This window comes from Perognathus longimembris, chromosome 12 (genome assembly GCF_023159225.1).
Source record: "Perognathus longimembris pacificus isolate PPM17 chromosome 12, ASM2315922v1, whole genome shotgun sequence".
In the NCBI taxonomy this organism is placed as follows: Eukaryota; Metazoa; Chordata; class Mammalia; order Rodentia; family Heteromyidae; genus Perognathus; species Perognathus longimembris.
Genome location: NC_063172.1, coordinates 56419658 through 56440905, shown reverse-complemented (window position 1 = coordinate 56440905; position 21248 = coordinate 56419658). Strand labels below are relative to the sequence as shown.

General features: G+C 38.9%; 1 protein-coding gene across 1 annotated transcript in view; it reads right to left on the bottom strand.

Moving 5' to 3' along the window:
- Positions 1–19446, bottom strand: part of Rp1 (RP1 axonemal microtubule associated) — a 166788-nt gene extending 147342 nt beyond the window's left edge. Inside the window, exons 1-2 of the mRNA XM_048358668.1 lie at positions 18853–19446; positions 16470–16641 (exon numbers count right to left, since the gene is read on the bottom strand). Of these exons, the coding sequence (XP_048214625.1) occupies positions 16470–16641; positions 18853–19446 (766 nt within the window). The remainder of the gene's footprint in view (positions 1–16469; positions 16642–18852) is intronic.
- Positions 19447–21248: the final 1802 nt, after the last annotated feature.

Genomic DNA, 21248 nt, shown 5'->3' with positions numbered 1-21248 from the left:
CTGGTGTGGACCATTTGTTTCATCATGGCTAGTAGGTGTAACAGGTGTTGAGTTCTTGGTCTGTGAGATAAGAAACAACCAGAAAAAGAGACAAAGGTGATGGGATAAAATTGGATTTTGAGTAATTTATGTCAGGCCTAAAATAAATGTCAAGGCAGCCAAATTTATAACCATAAATATGTAGAGTAGTCATATATGTGTGGATAGCTATTGAGTTCAATGTCACCCATTTCTCACCAATCACTTTTAGTACTGATACAATGAATTCTTGTGATGTGAAAGTCATGTTTTATCATGAAGCCAACATTCCATTTTAATTTACTTAGCTTTATTGATTCACCTGAGTTTTAAGAATCTTACTAAGGTAGCAGCCTATAACTCCAGCCATTAATCAACATTAGTGTTAGAAAAGATAAGAAGTATTCTCAAGAGGAAAAACAGTTAAATGATTTTACTACTTGCCTTCTGTTGTTTCATAAAACTGAAGTTATTATAATATCTGTGCATAAACCAGAAGTAAATATTGATAAGAAATTAAAATATCTATGCATAGAGAAAAGGCTCATATATACACTCTTCCGGAAGATTGCTAGCTGTTCGAAGTCAATCACTACATATTGTGTCTAAAGACTATGTGAAATTTTGCTTATCATCCAGAACAGGATGAACAGATCTGCTCTAAGCCATAAAATATACTAAGACTTGTCATTGTTTGGAGGTTTATTTTTTCATCTTAGTGAACTTTATCAGCCATACACTGTTATTATCTTAGAGACATTCTTTTACATAGCACAAAAGTCACTGAAGGATAAACCTTTGGAGGAAAAAAATATGAAATACTTTGAAATTGACAGCACAAATATGCCTTGTCAGGCATACTGCCAGGAATTATCTCTATTTCATTACCTTTCAATTATATTCCAACCCTGAAAGTTGTAAAAAATAGATAACACAAATCATTCTTATGGAAATATAAATTAGTTATAACCAACTGAATACAACTAATTGTTTTCCAAAATAAACCCATGTTCCCTTTAGCATTCTTTATCTATTTTTGAAGATACTCTAAATTTGCTTTTGAACCTTTTATAGTACTTGTTCCCTAGTTTATCTATAAGTTAAATAAAAATCTTCAGTATAGATTCATATTTTATCTATGTGGAATTCATGTTTTTGCCTTTAAAATTATTCTCTAATATTCTACTGTGAGGAAAGTACTCTAATTTGGATTAAAATAGCTTTGACTTACTATTCATCCCTGCAGAGTTAGAAAGGCTCTCCGCCTCAATAAAAGTGAGTAAAAAGTTTGCTTTCGAGGCTGAGGATGTGACTTAGTGGTAGAGTGCTTGTCTAGCATACATAAAGCCCTGGGTTTGAGTCCTCAGCACCACATAAACAGAAAAGGCTGGAAGTGGTACTGTGGCTCAAATGGTAGAGTACTAGCCTTGTGCAAATGAAGCTCAGGAACAGTGCTCAGGCCCTGAGTTCAAGCCCTAGGACTGGCCAAAAAAAAAAAAAAAAGCAAAGTAAGTTTTCAGGCTGATCTGTACACACAGGATGAAAGCTCAGTACTATTTATGAAGCCAAATACAAACATTAAAGTGAAAAATCTTCTTTATTGGACTCCCTCTGTGAGCGTTAAACCCTCTGTAGCACACAGCAAGTACTATTGTTGATATGAGGAGGTAGTGTGAAAATGAATTGACAGCATACATGTAAAGAACCCAGCATAATACTTGGAATCAAACAAGGCCTAAATGTTAGTCACTTGTACCTAATAAAAGGTCATACTGATAAATGTGGACTACATTTATTTTAAACACCTTAGGATCCAACAGAATATACGTAGTTCCTGACTGGAAGACCAACTTTTGAGAAGTATGATAAAGGCATTAACACTAACAGACTTTTTAAAATAGTTAAAATACATGTAGTAGTGTGTGCCAGGGTCTGTGTGGTGAGCTTGACAAGTTCTTTAGTACTCTTATAGCCTAACAGGCAATTCCTCATGAGAACTCTGTAGTAATGGACTCATTGTCCAGATGAAAAGACCCATAATATGAATGCTACAAGCATGAAGTGTGAATTCAATGTTTAAGTTTAAACACCTTGAAAAGGGTATGTGTTTTTTTGTGTTGAAAAGAGATCAACTCTCCAAAAGTATAAGGTAAAAGTCACCCTTACACCCCGAGACAATGACTCATTAACTCAAGTGTTAAGAATTTTAATGGCTCCTACCCTTCTACCCAAAGCAGGCTTTCCCTTGGGATCAATTTTGATGTTTTAATAGTTGGTATTTTACTGGGTTTTCTTCTCTCTACTTCTGAGCTGCAACTTTTTGGTACAAATAGTTTATCTTCTTTTATTCTGAAAACTGCTAGAGCTAGTGAGTTTACTACTGGAAGGTTATCTATATATAGCTAGGCCCCCCAGAGACTGGCAGAGGGCTTTATGTACTTCCCGTAACCTTACAAGTCTCCATTTCGATGCGCCTGAGCTTCTGAAATGCATTGTACAGCTGCCATCTGGTGGGCATAAATGCAATTTCACCATTCCTCCCTAGGATGCAAGAGCCTGGATTCAGGTAGGAAATATATTACAAGTCCTGAATTACTAATTCATTATTCGAATTTCACAATGTTATTAGAGCCACTCCAGAATTATTGTAAAAACCGTATGCTGCCTGCCAGATCTTTCTGAAATCTTTGGTTGTTGTGATTTCTCCAACCTCCTTAGTATATCTAAAAGGCACACTTATTCTAAATTTAAAAGAAAAATAATCCTCCAGCTAGAATTATAGTTAATGGTGAAAAGTTAACATCAGTCCTCTAAAATGAGGAACAAGACAAGGATGTCTGCTCTCTCTACTACTCTTCAATATAGTACTGTGACTCCAACCAAAAGCATGAAAGTGAGAGACAAACATGAAGGTGATCTAAGGAAGGAAGTTAAATCCTCCCTCCTTGCAGATCACATGATCCTGTACTATAGATTCCTCTCCCAAGTCACTTGAGCTGATCTGAAATTTTGGCAAAGTAGCTGGGTATACAATTAAAATAGCAGTAGTTTTTTTGTATGCCAACAATGAGAAGAGCGAGACTAAAATCAGGAAAGCAATTCCATTTGTAATAGCCTCAAAAAAAAAAAAAAAACCCTAGTGGTTAACTTAACCAAAGATGTGAAGGTCTGCTATGATGGAAAATTTAAAAACCTGAGAAAGGAAATTAAAGCAGATTTAAGGAAGTGGGGGGAAAAAAAACATACTCCTGAATCCAAAGGATTAACATTCTGAAAACAGCAAATACTGCCCAAAGCCATCTACAAGTTCAATGCAATATTCATCAAAATCTCAACAACATTCTTTAGTGATATAGAAGAAACAATCCCAAAATTCAAATGGGATAATAGAAGATCCAGAAGACCACAAACAATCCTTGGCAGGAAGAACAGTGCTGGAGGAATAGCAATACTAAGCTTCAAACTCTATTACAAAGCCATAGTAATAAAAACAGCTTGGTAATGGCACAAGAGCAGGCCTGAGGACCAATGCAATAGAAGATCTAGAAATAAACACACAGACCAATAGCCACCTCATCTTTCAGAAATGAGCCCAAAACACAATATGGAAGACCATCTCTTCAACAAGTGGTCCTGGCAGAATTGGCTATACACATTAAGAAATCTGAAAGTAGGTCCGTATTTATCACTCTGAACCAGAATCAATTCCAAATGGACCAAGACCTCAATGTAAGACCAGACCATGAAACTGTTACAGGAAGGGATAGGAGATACACTAGGGCTCCTTGACACTGGTCAAAACTTCCTAAATAAAGATCCAGAATCACAACAAATCAAAGAAAAACTACATAAATGGAACTGCATTAAGCTCAAGAGTTTCTGACATAGCTAGCAAGATAAACAGAAAGCCCACATAATGAGAGATCTTTACTAGCTATGCATTAGACAAGGGCCTCACATCAAAAATACATCTAGAGCTCAAAAAGTTAACCACCCCCCCCCAAAAAAAAACAAGTCCTCAAAGAAACAACAACCCAATTAATAAATGGACTAAAGACTTAGAGACTTATCAGAAGAAAAAATAAGAATGGCCAATAGACACATGAAGACATGTTCGGCATCTCTGGCCATAAAAGAAATGAAAATGAAAACAACATTGAGATTCCACCTCAACTCAGTTAAGAATGGTCATTATCAAGAAAACTAACAATAATAAATGTCGGCAGGGATGTGGCCAAAAGGGAATACTACTACACTGTTGATGGGAATGTAAATTTGTTCAACCATTCTGAGATCAGGCGCGTTCAGGGTGGTATGGCCGTAGACGCTCACTTGTTCAACCATTCTGAAAAGCAGTGTGGAGGATTCTTAAAAGACTAAACTTAGGGCTGGGGATATGGCCTAGTGGCAAGAGTGCTTGCCTCATATACATGAGGCCCTGGGTTCAATTCCCCAGCACCACATATACAGAAAATGGCCAGAGGTTGCGCTGTGGCTCAAGTGGCAGAGTGCTAGCCTTGAGCAAAAAGAAGCCAGGGACAGTGCTCAGGCCCTGAGTCCAAGCCCCAGGACTGGCAAAAAAAAAAAAAGACTAAACCTAGAGCTTCACTATGACCGACCCAATAATCCCACTCCTGAGCACAAAGTCCTAGCAGAGGCTCACAAAGCTCCATAGCTATGTACATATGACCGTATACGATGATGCTAATTGAAATGAACTCCCACATATGGAAACAAGAGGTTTTTCTTGGTTGTTGCTGTTTTGAATGCACTGTATGGAGTTATTTCTCCTTTTCTTTCATTTTTCCCCATTTGGTTTATTCACTGTTGTCACTATATTTGATTTTTGTGCCATACGTCTTGTATATATATTTACTGATTTGGGAAAGGGAAGGGGAACAGCAAAATGGTGAGACAAAGGACAGAGGGTGAACCAGTATAACAGTCAAACTCACAAAACAATATGTTATAACTGAACTTCACAACTTGTGGGGAAGTGAAATTGGAAGGAAAATGAGGGAGCAGGTAACAATGTTTGATGAGAAATGTACTCATGACCTTATATATGCAACTAATCCCTCTGTAATCCCTCTGTACATCACCTTGACAAACAATTAAATTTTTTAAAAGTTAAGTCAAAATTTAAAAAAAATCATAAAGCTACCAGCACAACTATGTTAATCCAGCATTATTACCATAGCCAAGATATGGAATCAACCCAGATGCCCCTCAGTGGGTGAATGGATCAAGAAAATGTAGCATACATGCACAATGGAATTTTATGTTCCACTCAGAATCATATTGCCCCATTGCCAAGGAAATGGAAAGACTTGGAAAAAATTATACTTAACAAAGCAAGGAAGAAACAAAGAAAGTATGATACATGGTTCCACTCATTTCCAACAATTAGAATGTGTCTATGAATCTACAAGTAAACCCAGTAGATAGTAAAGGACAACTAATTACACTTGAACACGATTAATTAAACAGCACCCTAAACGTGCACACTGAGAACAAAGGATAGTTTTAGGAGATCACAAGGGCTCAATTGTTTTGTGCATATGACATATAAAATGATGCTTATTGAAATGAACTCCAAGAAATTGAAGCAAGAGGCTTTTTATTGCACTGTTTGTGCTTCTTTATTTTTGTCTTTGGTTCAATCCTTTCCATCACTGTTTTTTATTTCTGTACCCTTTGTCTTGTTTATGACTTTTTCTGATTTAGGGAAGGGAGAGGAAAGCACAAAACTGGTAGGATGAAGGGTGAACCAATTCCGGAGTGAAACCCACTAGACATTATGATGGAAATGAACTATACAACTTTGGGGGAAGGGAAGTTGGAAGGGGGAAACCTGGGAGAGAAGGAGGGAGGAGAAGACACTGCTGAAAAGGAAATGTACTCATTACCTGACTTATGTAACTGTTAACCCTCTGCGCATCACCTTTACAATGATTTTTTTTAATTCTTTTTGAAAAGAAAAAGAATTTCTTTACCTCTCTCCCTACAGAATAAGGACAAATAATTTGAACATTTTATCTCTTCTTCCTCATGTGAAAAAAGAAAGATGCCATAATTAGGGCAAACATAAAAAAAAAAACAAAATACAGGTACATGCATAAATACATAAAAAATACAGGTTGAAATACTGACATGATATCCGCTACATATAACCAGTAAGGAAAGAAATTTACCTCTGTTCCTAAGTTCTTTTATATGTTGAAAAAAAAGGGAGTAAGGAGGAAGAGGTAAGAGGATCAAGGTCCCAGGCCCTCCTTAGATAGAAGTACAAGACACTATCAGAAAAACAAACTAAAATCAAAATGGGCTGGGGTGGAGATCAAGTTGTTGAACACTTGCCAATCAACACAAGGCAGGCAGAGTTCCAACCCAAGTACTGTCAAAAATAATGTAAATAATAATAATAATAAAAGCTAGACATTGTCTTAACAAGAAAAGATTACACAAATAAACCTGAAATTTCACATGGTTCTTGGTATACAATAGATGCAAAATTAATGTTAATGTATGATTGTTTTATTTCATTAAAATTTCTTTTTTTTTTTTTTTTTTGCCAGTCCTGGGCCTTGGACTCAGGGCCTGAGCACTGTCCCTGGCTTCTTTTTGCTCAAGGCTAGCACTCTGCCACTTGAGTCACAGCACCACTTCTGGCCATTTTCTGTATATGTGGTGCTGGGGAATCGAACCCAGGGCTTCATGTATATGAGGCAAGCGCTCTCGCCACTAGGCTATATCCCCAGCCCCATTAAAATTTCTTGATGCTCACTACAGAAGCTTACAAATTACAAAGTTACATACTTGTATAAGAAAAGGAACTACCTTTAACGTAGGTGAAGCCTATTTGATGTAAAGGTGGTGTTCATTTAGTGAACTGTTATGCATTTATGACTTGTGATGAGTTAAAACCAAACTTCTATGCTTTATATAATTAATTTTAGCTCTTCAATGCTACATTTATGTTATCTTACCACCTCCATGTGTTCTTCCAACAACATCAATCATTCTACTTTGTGTCGGTTCTAGACAATAGATATATATTTCCATATTTCACAAAACTTGTTTTTTAAAAAAACAATTTGTTCTTTACCTATCATACACTTGTGAAGTAGAAAGGAGTCTTAAAAGGTTTCCTGGTTAACAGCCAGATGATATACAATAATTCACTTGTGACTCATAATCTAGTCAATTTATGTTTCTAAACAATTACTTGTTTTTATTTTTACTCATTTTACTAAAGCAGACAAACATACAAAGACTCACAACTTTGAGAGAATTTTAAGGATAACATTTTTTCTTTTCCCACTTCAGTCCTCCAAGCTTCCTTAATTCCCCCTCACAGAGCATGCTTTGGTTTGCCTCCTTTTTTTCTGGCTCCTTCAGACTTTTTGACCTTCTACACATAATTTTTAAAAATTGTAACTCCTTTTTCCCACATTTTATTAGCATGGATTAGTTGTACAAAGTGGTTGCATTTTGATATGCCCACATATATATAAAATGTTATCAGGCTCACCCACCTGTATCACTCTCCCTCATTCCCCTCCCCAAGTTCCAAATCAGTTTCAATATGCTTCATTGTTCCACCTTACACATTCAGATAAAGTATTTCCACCACATACTGTATATGCATATGTGAAACACCATGGTTAAAAAAAAAAAAACCCTTGACAATTTAGCATACACTAAAAAAAAAAGAACAAGAATATAAAACAGGACCTACCTACAGGGGATGCTACAGAGACGGAGGAATGAGAACAAGAGGGTAAAGGGCCCTAAATAAGGTTAAAGGATGGTAATTCCTAAGAAAGGCATTGGAAAAGCAGCTTAGGGGTAGAACACTACTTTTATGAGAAAATTATGAATCCTGACCCATTAAAATTCCATTGGATAGATACTCTGAGGGAAATAGTCTAACACTTTTGGCGCCAAAAAAAACTAGGAGACTGTGGTAGATGTCTTTTGGTAATAACTTTTATCAAATCAGGAGTTAAAATTGATAAATGAAGTATTGTAAGGCTATATCTATTCCATTTATTCACCAGTAGAGTCTATACAAATGTTTAGACAAAGTTGACAATACAAAAAGAAATTCTTGTACTAGGTATAGTTTTGATGTCAGAGTAAAAAACACAGATACAAGGAATTATATGAGTTTAGAAAACACCACATTAATTCTTGGGCAAACCAATAGTGGAATGACATAAGTAAAATCAATTTATCAAGGTTTGATTTTCTATAGCAAGTACATTTAAGAAATCCTCATTCCTGAAAGAATATATTGAAAAAACATATTAACAAAAAGTTGGACTAATGCTGAAATTATAAATTACATTTTTCATTACTGCTTTCAAAGTCAGTTAAATTTTATTAAGTATTCTCTTCCCAGAAGAAAATATTTTCACCCTCAAAAATATAATATATCCCTAATATATTTCTGTTGCTAACATTTAAGGCTATCACAACTTGGCAAATATCTAACAAGTAGGCTTGACCATGCATTACAAAACAGCAGTAACAGTTGATATTTACTCTGGCTGCTTGGTTGAGATTCATTCTTGAGTGCTGCAATCTGTTATTTAATAAATCGGTATTTTCATCAACCATTTTCAAGGTATTATTTGTCCAATTAGTATGGCTTTGTGTTTTTGAGTCCACACCTCCCACAACTAGTGATGTATGCAAGAACAAACTTTTCTTTAAGTATGATTGCAATTTCTTTAAATTACTTTCTTCTTCTATGTCCATGAGGTTGATGCTTTTTAGTTTCCTTCTTTTATACATCAAACCAAACATGTTATTGAAATAAGGCATATCAAATGAATCACCAGTAGCATTACTGGTAAAGCCTTTTCTCATACTTGTTTTATTTTTCTTAACCTTGAATATGCTTTTGTTCAACTGTAGTAAACCTGGATGTATTTTCATCCAGAAATGGAAACCCAAGGAATTTTCAATATCAGAATCTTTTCGATAAGCAAATCCTCGGTCTTCATTTTCAGACTGGATAGTAACAGTCAGGATTGGGCAGTGTTGACCACAAATGGCATAGAGTCTATCCAAAGAGTCGCCTTCTTGAACTGCAGCATGAGACACATTACTGCTAGGTAATGGTTGGGTTTTTATGGGATTATCAGAGGCAGGGTGGACTTTGTTACCAGCAGTTGTAAAGTTATGGGCGATAGGTGTGCACACTCTTCCTGACCGATGACTACTCTTTTCCTCTGTGTGGTGATTTGGTACACTTTCCTTAGCACAGGTTCTATTCTGAACATCTGGAAAATCATCACAAAAAGGCTCAGAGTCACTACCATGAGGTAAGTTAAAATAATTGCATTTCAGTTCAGGAGGTCGAGTCATTTCCTCCACTTCTGAAGAGGATAATTCAGCCATTCTTGGGCCTGGGGCCAGATTTCCAAACTGTGAATATGGCACATCAGTACTGCTATTATCAAGTAGGGTATCCACTGACGTGGTGTCTGCATTGCCGTACATACCAGGGTGTTCACATGACACCCTGAGCAGATGATTTTCTCTCAGGAGCCACTTCCCTTTGTCAACAAGCTCTCCTTCCTCTTTGTCACTCAGGATCCAGTTAGGATCATTTTGTTTTGTATCATTTTCCACAATGTCATCACCATAACTACTCTCCTGAACATCATTAAGATCACATTTACCTTGTCTTTCATCCAGGGGTTCCTGCAACAGAGGTGGACTACCATAGACATGGTCAGAAGAGACAAGTGACTGGCATTCAGCATCATAAAATCCTGGTTTCCTAGCACAGGGAAATTCCACAGAATTATAAGGACAAACTTGAGATCTGTGCATAGACCCAGGAAAAAAGGATGGCTTAATAATTTCTGCTTTCCCATAGAGCTTTTCGATTGTCCTTTTAACAAATCCTCTATTGTATTCTTTCTCCTGAGCAATGTCATCACTGTCCTTGTGGTCATCACTAGGTGTTTGGCGAGGCTGCTCATTCTCGCTGTGTGGTCCATCATCTGTCCAGTCAGAAGTCACTGAACACTTGGAATGTGTTTTTAAATGAAAAGCAGGTTTACAATAACTACTGTTTTCCATGCTTTTCACCATCATTTTAACTCTCGTCTTAGTTTCTGCTGCACTGATGTGCTTTTCAGTAGTTTGCTTAGAATCATAAGAAAAATCTAAAGATGGTGGTGTCACTTGCTTCCTACTGACTGGCTCGGTAATCACACCTTTTCTTTTTTCTCCCTGTACAATATTTTCATTAGATATGTTTATCGATTTCAAAATTTTACTAGCTTTTAGCTCTTTTTCAACTGATTCTTCAGTAGCTTGTTCTCTCACATTTACTGTATTAAATATATCAGTGTCCTGGTTTTCTAATTCCTCAAAGGATTCCAATTCGGACATGTTATTTCTTTCACTTGATATGCTGTTAGTTACTGAACCTGGTTCTTCAGAAGTTCTAGATTCTTCCTTATCAAAGGATGTACTTTCATCCTGAAATTTCTGTAATGAACAGTGTTTAAATTCATCTATAGAATTACACTTACCAAATTCTGGATCAGGTTTACTTAGTAGAAGGGCACAGGGGCTTAAATTGCTGTCACTTTGATGTGACACCAATGTGTTAAAGTCATTCTTATACCCAGCATCTGCTAATATATTTAGGTCTTTCTGGACTTTGTCAATTATTTTGTACTCTTCGGTTAATTCTAAATTTTCTGTATGTTTGTCTTCTTTGGAATTTAAAAAGCCAGTGATGTTGCAAACTTGGATGGGATTATGGATTTCATCAACTGGGCCGGCTGCCTCATTGATATGGTTCTCCTGAGCACAGTCTTTATGGGAAGATAGAACCTTTGTAGCTGAACAGTCTTCTAGAAAACAAGCCTCATTCACGGAGGTCTGATCAGTTGGATAACCATCACTAGTGATAAAAGTGTGACTGTGGTTAAACATCATATTCTCAGTATACAACTTACATGAAGAATCGTGTGGCTTGCTAGTCATCTCTGAAATGCAGAACTCAGGGCCACAGGCCTCACTAGAAGAGTGGCCTCCATCCACAGACATTTTGTGTGTTCTTTCATTTTCATTGCACTCAGGTGCTTCCTGAATGTTGTCAGTGGTACAACTTGCGGAAGGACCGACAGGTATCATATCTTGCTTTTTCTTTGTGGATTCACTGCAGTTTGTGGTAGATTCCACTAAACTAGCAACAGCATCCTTCAAGTCATCAGCTTCCTCTGTAATGGCAACGTGCTTTAGAAACTCCAGCAATGCACGTGTGTCAGATCTGTTAGTAAACTCATGCGCATCACCTTGACGGAAGCTATTCATACTTTCCTTTAGGTTCAGCACCAAGAGCCAAGCAAGAAGGAGATTTGTGGATGTATTATATATTGCTGAAGGTAAAGGGACACCTGAAAGTGGACCTGGCATTTGAAGAAGTCCATTCTGAACCTTGTGAATACTGGGCACTGAAGCTTGTAGGTGGCGAAGCAAAAGGAATGGTAAAAGGTCTTTTGTCATGTTGTCTTCCCTATAATCTACTTGAATGGCAGCCTCTACACTTTGCCCTTTTATTTCTCGGTACACAAGGCTCACCTCTGGTTCAGACTTTTCAGGAGATATCTGAGTTTTACTATTCTGTTCATTAATAGCTGACTGTGTCAAAGTACAATATTCATGCAGGGAAATTAAATGAGCATCCTTTAAGGGTCCATCCTGGCTTTCACAGACATGTCTGTTCAGTTCTTCACCAGCCTCTTTGGCACTAACAGATTTACATACCTCTTCACATACATTGTTCCCTGCCAAAGTGGCATTTTTAGTTATGCACTTATTTCTTTCCATAACAAAATTCTTTCCTTTTTCAGAACTTGTATGAGAATTATTTCCTGGAAAACCATTATTATTATAACTTACTGCATTCCTTTCTCTTTTGGATAGTGGAGCTGATTTTCTAGGTTCTAAAGTCAAATATGGATTTATGTTCTGCAACCACCTCTGTATATAATTTTGAACTGAATGATGAGTAATATCCTCAGGAAAATCAGCTTTTTTCAAAGAAGCTAAAGAATTTTCTCTTGTTGTCACATGTTGTTTACTTACAATAGCACCTGATTTCAATTTATCCCCTTTTGGTTTTTTCTGGCTCTTCAAAGCTACACATGAATCATTAACTTTTGGAATGGAACTCTTTTTTGCCATTCCTCTCAAGTTTCTAGATGCCATTTCTGCTTGAGACTTTAACCCATGAAAACCTTTTAGTTTTTTCTCTAGTCTAAACACATGAAATAAACTTTTATTTTCCACAGTAGTTTTGAAATATTTAGATTCATTAGGGGGAAATACTTCATCTCCTTGACCAATTTCTCTTTTTTTAGATTCGCCTAAGCCTACTTTCTTTAGTGTCCTGGATTTTCTTCTGGCTAAAAGTCCTTGGGTCTTAATATTCTGAATAGTGTTTAATTTATTTCTGTGGGTATTCTTGGAAACTCTGGGACTGAGATTGCTTTGGAAACAAAAATTATTTGATTCAATTGCTTTTTCATCTGTATGGGTGTCTTCCTCACAAAGCAGGTCCCCTTTAAGGGGACAGCCTGAGTCTTGCAAGATGGTTTCCTGTGCAATCCTACATCCTCTGTTTATTCTCACACTCTCATTGGAGCTTCCTTTGGCTGCAATATCTCCATCCTGATATCCGGAATCTATCACTTGTTGGTGGTATTTCTTCTTCCTTTTTCTAGCAACAGATGGCAAAATCTGCTTTTCACTTTCTGGAAGTTCTGTTAAGCCACACTGAGCAAATTCATTCACTAGTCTCCCAAGTTTTGTCGTATCAGTAGAGGATGCCACTGAGGCACGAACCTCAGAACAACTTCTCTCAGTTCTGGAGCTGCTCCTTGAAGAGTGAGCTGCGTCTGCTGAAGTAGGACCTAACCTACTGGTGGAGTGATCATAAGTTCTCAAGCTCTTGATATCAGTTTTGCTGTCTGATAGTACACTATTAACTACACACTCCTCTACAGTTGAGTTTTCTGATATGGTTGGTGGTAAACCATTATTATGGGACATCTTTAACATCTTCTGACTTGTAATTTCTATAACACCAGCACTTATTGCACTTGACTCGAGGAGTCTACTTTCCGTTTTTCTTTCTAAAGGTAACTCCATCTGTTCATTGTCACTGATCTGAAGAAGAACTGGTTTGTTAGATACTGATGACATTTTACTGCAAGAATGTGTGAACATGTGATACTCGGATTTGTTTTCCCCGCCTTTTCTTTCTTCACTATAAGAAAACTGTTTCTCCTGAAATTCTGTTTCTGATACTAAGGTCACACTCCCTATCACAGATTTCTTTTGTTTCACTCTCCTTGGTCCAGGTGTAGGAGGCCTATAAAAATGCTTCTTTACTGGGTCCTGACTTTGCCGGGTCTTGTCTATGTCCACAGTAGTATTCTCCCAACTAGCAGAACTGTGAGCCTCGGCCTTTCTGTCCATCCCTAGCAGGTTTAGTTCATCTGCCAAACTACTCTCTTGATTGCTGCCTGACACATCTGCAGTAAGGAAACATGCTCCAAGTTTTAAACTAGATGGTTGATCATCTGTTGCTCCTGAAAAATTGTCACTCTTTTCATCATTATTAGAAAGATCAGCTCTATTAACAGTGGTCGTCCATTTTACCGTTTCCTCCTCTTTTATCTTGAATCGAACTTTCATCTCAATGGTCATAGTACCATCTTGATTAAAAACAATTGATTTCTCAATATCATCTTCAGAAGGATAGATTGTTAAGTTCTGAGAATCATGCTTTTCTAAAGCCAAGCAATTTTCAGGAGCAAAAGAGTAGTCTGAGTAGTAATGTGTTTTGTCAGAGGAAACAGAATAAACCTGGGAACTTGAGATTGAAGGCATAAGTGTGCTCACTTTCAAGATTTTAAGAATAAAAGAATGCGCACATCAAAGTTCAACATGGAAAATAGAAAAGTTATAAATATCCAATGGAAGAGGCAGCAAAAAAAAGAAGAAAAAGGAAACATTAGTACAACAATATCACATTTTCTGTATTTCGTATTATAGTTAGGCTTCTGAACTCTAGGTGGTCAATAATTATTTGAGAAAACTTAACATCTGCTATATCCTTTCTTTAAACCATTGCTAAAGAGAAACATACAATTCTATGTCAATGAGATTAATAGAATTTTAACAAGTTCAATAACATACTTCAGTCATTAATTTAATATTCACTACATAAATGGGTTAGTTAATTTAATATATGACACAAAAGAAAACACCATAAGATATAAGTCTGGATTTTTACTCTTGTTGTTTTGAGATAGGTCCTTACTACATAGGCCAGGCTAGCCTTGAACTGAAAATCTTTCTGGTTTAGTCTTTCAAGCGTTTGGGTTGTACTCAGGTGCCACCACAGCCACCTTGAATAGGACTTTTAAATAAATATATAATGTTCCCTTGCCATTAACTTTGGTACTTTCACTTCTTAGATTCAATCAAATTCTGATTACTAGTTAATATAGGTTTGTATATGCTCACAATCAATTAATCACATTTAATGTTTCCGAGTTTAAGTCCAAAAATATTTTTATTATATTTGGTATGCTTTTACCAAAATTGTAAATGAAAATGTTTCCATCTTAATTTACTAAGCAAAACTTAAAGGCCTTTGATTTCTTAAAATGATTAAAAATCCTAATCAGTAGCCACCATCAGACACAAAGTAAGGGTGGGCATGATGGCCCACACCTGTAATCTAAGCTCTGGGAAAGCTGAGGCCAGAGGAGCACAAGTTCCAGGGCATTCTGGTGTAATCCTGGACTACCCTGGACATTAAACTATATCTTGTCTCAAGAAAAGAAGGGACATTGGAGACCAAAATGGAATCACTTTAAAGAAATGGCCAATAGTGCTACCAATGTACAGTATATAACCGGCAGCTTAATGCCTATAAAATAAGTGCACAATGATATACTGATGAAATAATTAAATGACAACAGTGTGTTTTACCCACATACGCAAAAAGTAGTACATTACTTCTTAAAATGCATACCATTCCATATCTAAAGAAAATGAAAAATTCTCACATCAATGTCCATCAGCATATTAGGATAGAACTAAAGTTTCTCTGTAAATACTGAACACAATGAAAAAATGAGATTAGCCTTGGACTTAAAGAGGCCCTCCTGCTTCGACATCCAAAGAATAATGCCTCACAATGTTCATATAGCCAGTTCATGCTGTCTAACAGTAGTGTAGGTTAATTCCCTGTGATCTGCTGCTCTGTCAATAAATAAAAAGAGGTCCTATGGACCAATAATGTGTGTGTGTGAGAGAGAGAGAGAGAGAGAGAAAGAGAGAGAGAGAGAGCGCACACACATGCACGCGCACGCGTGTGCTTATCCTGGGGCTTGAACTCAGAGCATGAGCACTGTCCTTGAGTTTTCTGCTCAAAGATAGCACTCTACTACATGAGCCACAGCCTCACTTTGGACTTTTTTTGGGGGGGGGGGGAGAGGTTAATTGGAGATAAGAGTCTCACAGATTTTTCCTGCTCAAGGTGGCTTTGGATCACAATCCTCAGATCTCAGCCTCCTGAGTAGCTAGGATTACAGATGTGAGCCACAGGTGTCCGTCTGGACAGATAAGTTTTATAGGAATAACTTCAGAGGCTGAGGTCATTAAATTTGAAAATAACAGCATCTCCAGTGCTCTGTCAAACTCAGCTACGAATGCTGCATGATACTGTTCAGAAAACATAAGGCAACTATCAGATATGTCACCTAAAAAGTTCACATAAAATTCCCCTCCAAGGCAAGAAATTAATCTAGAGTTTTGTTTTAACTAGGTTATTTGATTTTTAAAAAACTAAAAAGAGTGCCTCACACCTGTAAATCTAGATACTCTGGTAGCTAAGATGAGGAGGATTCAATTCAAGGCTAACCCAGGAAAAAGATTCCTAAGACCCCTTTTCAAGCAATATCTGGGTACGCTGGAGTACATCTGCCATCCCAGCTAAACATGGGGTGAGATTGGGAGGACTACAGTTCTAGGCAACAGGGAAAAAAGGGTCACAGGTCCAGGCAAAAATAAAACTCCATATCTCACACACACGCACACACACACACACACACACACACACACACACACACGCAGAGAGAGAGAGAGAGAGAGAAAGAGAGAGAAAAAATAACCATTGCAAAAAAAAAAGTTTGAAATGTGGCTCACAGAAAAGCAGGTTTCAAACCCTAGTACTGTAAAAATTAAAATTAAAAAAGCATAACTCATCAACTTAAACAGCCTCTCATGTTTTCTGTGTTAAATAAAACTGGTCATTAAGGCATGATTTTTTTTTGTTGTTTGAAGACAAGAAAAAAAAATCTCAAGACTAAAGGCGTAGATATTTATAAGTAACTTACTCTTTCTGTTTTCCGGCTTAGCATTTCCCTTCCTGCGCACGCGATGAGAGATCCCTGGTAATCTAGCAGGAAGCAAGTACTTCTGGACGTCATAATTTCCTGGTTTAAATGGCTCTTTTCCTGCTGCCACCACAGCTCCCAAACTCAAAATCACTGCCTGCAGGCTAGGAACCTAGAGGAAACCAACAAGTCATGGTACTTATGTGAACAAAATTTCTCCTTTCCATGTGGTAATTTTAGACAAATGGATCAGGAAAATGTGGTACATATACACAATGGAATTTTATGCCTCTATCAGAAAGAATGACATTGCCCCATTCTTAAGGAAATGGAAGGATTTGGAAAAAATTATAGTAAGTGAAGTGAGCCAGACCCAAAGAAACATGGACTCTATGGTCTCCCTCCTAGGGAATAATTAGCACAGGTTTAGGTTGTCACAGCAGAGGATCCCAAGGGCCCAATAGCCATACCCTTATGAACACATAAGATTATGCTAAGTAAAATGAACTCCATGTTATGGAAAAGACTGTTTATTACTGTTGTAATTACTTTCAACATGCCATGTGAAACTGTAGCTTCTATTGTTGTTGATGATCCTCTTGTATCCCCTTCCTGTGGTTGTACCTTCACTATCTCTGTATCTTATCTGAGTACATTGGAAACCATGTATACAGGTATTAGAACTAGAAAACTGAAAGGGAATACCAAAAATCGAGAGACACAGGGTAAAAAAGACAAACGACTACAAAAGCAATACTTGCAAAACTGTTTAGAGTAAATCTACTGAACAACTCATGGGGGGAAAGGGCAAGGGAGAAGGGGGAGGGGGGAATGAGGGAAGAGGTAACAAACAGTACAAGAAATGTATCCAAAGCCTAATGTATGAAACTGTAACCGCTCTGTATATCAGTTTGACAATTAAAAAGTAATTAATTAATTAATTAAATACATAAATAAAAAAGATAACCACTCATTTTCTAGGCCTCTGATGTCTACAAAAGTAAGTGGAAATAGCAACAAAGAAAAGCAAGACTATAAACTATGGGGTACGGAAGTGAAAAGGGCTGGGATAATATACCAACAATCTTTCTGAACCTACAGACTAGCTGAAGCTGAGGAGAAACAGATTGGCCCGTGGGCCTAACTGAAAAAAGGCAGATATTCCCTAAACTGTTCACTAGCGGCTCAAGCTTATAATCCTGGACAGTGAGAAGGCTAAGATCAGAGACTTCATCTCCTATGAACCAGCATAAAAAGTTGGACAGAAGATGCAGCTCAAGTGGTAGAGCAACACACATGACCAAGGAAGCAGAGAGAAAGCATGAGGCCCTGAGTCCCCGAGCCACAGTACCAGAGGGGGTAAAAGTCATACATTCCTGACCAAAGTCAGATTCAATCAAATGCTCCACTCAGGGCCACCTAGGAAGGGGCTCAGGGAACAGTCTGGCTAGGAAAGGTGGTCTCTTGAGAACATACTGTAAGCTGGGGATCTGCGCAGAGGGCTTCCAGGAAAATACTTTCTCTAGCTAGATTGACAAAACTTGATTCTGAGCTAAAGGAAGACATAATAGAAAAGGAAACCCTCATGATCAATACCTAGATTCTGAAGGAAAAACAAAATCACTCTGTAAGCTCACAGAACTTCAACCAAGGGAACTGGGAAAGTAGAAAGAAGGGAGGGAAAGAAGACACAGCTCACTCTCCAATGCAGAACGTTAACAGAGAAACAGAACTGTGAAAAGGAAGATGGGAGACTGGGAAGGAGGCAGAGAGAATACAAACCCAACAGAGAGATCTAGAACAGAACCGGAGCTCTAAAAGAACTTGCACAAAGAATTGAAACTCAAGAAACTTGAGAACAGAGTGTGGACACAAGAGACAACAGGGACACAGCAAACGAGTGGAACACACCGAAAAGAGAAAAAGTCACAGAGAAAACTGGAAAGCCGAGGGAGAGCAGGAGAGAGGGAAGTGGGAGGCCAGGACGGGACTAGAACACCCAGAACTGCAGCACAAAGAGCCGCAGCTCAGAACAGAACACAGAGCGCATCCGGCCAGAGGGAACTGAAACAGAGCTAGACCTGGGAGAACTGGAGCCCACGCGGGAACAGAAGGAACTAGAACAGAGAAAACAGGAGGAACTGAGAACAAGAACAAAGCGAGAACTGAGATTGGGAGAGAACTGGAACAAAGAGAAGTCGAATGGAGAACACCGGGACAGAGGACTGGAACTCGGAGCGAGCTGGGATCCAGACAGCTCACTGGCGGAGAAGCCTGGAACACCAGGCGAGAGCTAGAGCTCAGAAGTCTACCGGAACTGGAACCGAGAGAGGGAGGGGCTCGAACCCGGGGAGCATCGGCGCCGCCCCCTCCCCTGGCTCACCTTCCTGCCATCCGTGGCGTACAGCTTGCTCACCGGGCGCTGCATGACCACTGTCAGGTGCTGTAGAAAGGCCTCGAAGCTCTGGGTGACCCTCCTGGTCAAGAGGACCGTGCGCCTGGTCTTGGGGTCGCCATTCCGGAACACCAGGAGCCTCCTGGGGGCGCGGGGCGCGGCGGGGGCGCGGGGCGCGGGCGCGCTGAGGGCGAGGCTGCTGAGCCAGGGCCGCGGGCGCCTGCGGGCCCGGTCCAGGTCCACCGGCTGCACCCTGCGGCCGTGCGAGCACACGTAGGACTCGCCGTCCTCCAGCTCCTCCAGCCTCGTGATGTGGTGGCGGCCCCGGGGCGTGCTGATGGTCCTCACCCCGAAGGGCAGGGGCACCTTCCTGGACAAGTTATCCAGCAAAGCATCAAAGGTTTTGAAGGAACGCGGGGTGACCACCACCCTGACCCCTCCGAACTGGGGGTCCCCGCTCTTATAGAAGCTGATGCGTTTGGCCACCACAGGATGGGCGATGCTCAAGGGGCGGCGGGAAGAAACTTGACCTTCAGAAGTTCGGTGGATGGTGGAAAAACTCGTGGAAGGAGTCTCGCTCATTTTGGTTGAGACCTACAGAGGAAAGCAAACGGGTCAGCACGCCTTCTGCAGATGCCCCGTCGAGGATCCAGGATCGTGCTAAGGCGGGCTGATTATAGTGGGTAGACACGCAGGACATGTATTTATTCATTCCGCTAGCAACTTTGAAGGGCAATTTGAAAGGACCACAGTAAAAATAAATACGCACTAAACACTAAATAAGAACATTTATAATTTAAAAATGTAAAGTCTAGAGACACCAATAAGGACCAACATAAATTATGATGTATTCACCCATGCAGTGGAAAACTGCGACCATTACACATGGCTTTATAGATCTGTAATTGGAGGCATAGAACAATGATCATGACTGGTGGAGCCTAGCAACCTGATGATGTCATCCTATAATCCCAGCACTAGGGAGGCCCAGGCAGGGAAATCACAAGTTCAAGACCAGCTTGAGCTACATAGAAAACAAAGAGGATAACCATGACCTGTAACTGCGAAAGTAGTTTGAACAGGACACACGCAATTATGTTGACTTAATATGTGAACATCCTCCTACTAATTGGGAAAAGTCCATAAATAATATGTGTAGGCTGGTGTTGATGCACATTATCACTACAAGGCAGAATTCTGAATATTTGTGGGACTTATTTTCATTTTTGTTTTCTTTCTACCAGAAATACAGCCCTGAGCTGTTGACATGTTACACAAGCACTCTGCCCTACCTACATCCCCAGCCCTATTTTGTGCTTATTTTCCACTGATTGCTAACTTTCTTGAGTCTTTGACGTTAACAAAGTTACACAATTTACAAAATAACCAAAAGAACAGAAATCCAGAATCTATCCAATGACAGTTTTACAATTCATCCCTTTGGTTCCGCTGGTCAATAGTAAGGGGGGGGGGGGGAATGAGGAAAGATTTTAAAGTTCATATTGTTCTTTGGATGGAACCAAAGGAGTGTATCTGAAGGACTATGTACCCAACATTAAGTTATAGTGGGAAGTATCACGTGGATCTTTAAATATGAGCCATATTAAGGTAGCACCACATGCTTCCTGCAAATTGGGGGAGGGGAGGTGCAGGCAAATCACCTGACACATAACTTACCCTGCTCTGGAAAATACTGCACTAAACAAATGCTCTCTGAGTGAATGACAGAATTGCTATGATATGCTAAAAATATTAACATCTGAGTCATGCTCACACTTTCTGGTTCTAAAATGAAAACTTCAGGAGGCAATTAAAGAAAAGCCATCTTCTGCCCTTTTCCTTTACAACTTCTCCATCAAGCTAGAGTCTTGCAGCTTCTGCAAGGATGTATCTGGCTCTGGATTTGTTTTTCAGTTTATAGTCTTTTGTGACTACTTTCTATTGTTTTTAAATCAACGTAATTATTAGTGTCTTTTGATAATAAACAGCCCTGCAAGCCTTGAAGATAAATTGAACAAATAGGCATGCTTGGTATTGTAAAGATAAAGACATAACTACATTCTAAATCTAGCCTGATTCACCACTTAAATGTGTGAAAGCTGTTGGTGAAGGTTCTTCAAACATCCCCAAGATTTGCAAATCTTATTTGTATGTAATTTAGGATAGAGTACTGGAAGACCAGCCTGCAAATTAGATGTCTCCCTCCTTCCCAGAGGTTTGAAGTGATTACAGTTCTTAAGACAATAAAGGGAACCAGCACAGGCACACGCATCAGAAGCTGAGAAATCCAGCTTTGCAGCAGAGTCAGCAAAACTGTAGCTTCCTCTCATCCCAGTCTGCTAGACTGTGGCCTGACCTTGAGCGGCATACTTAATCTCCTTAGC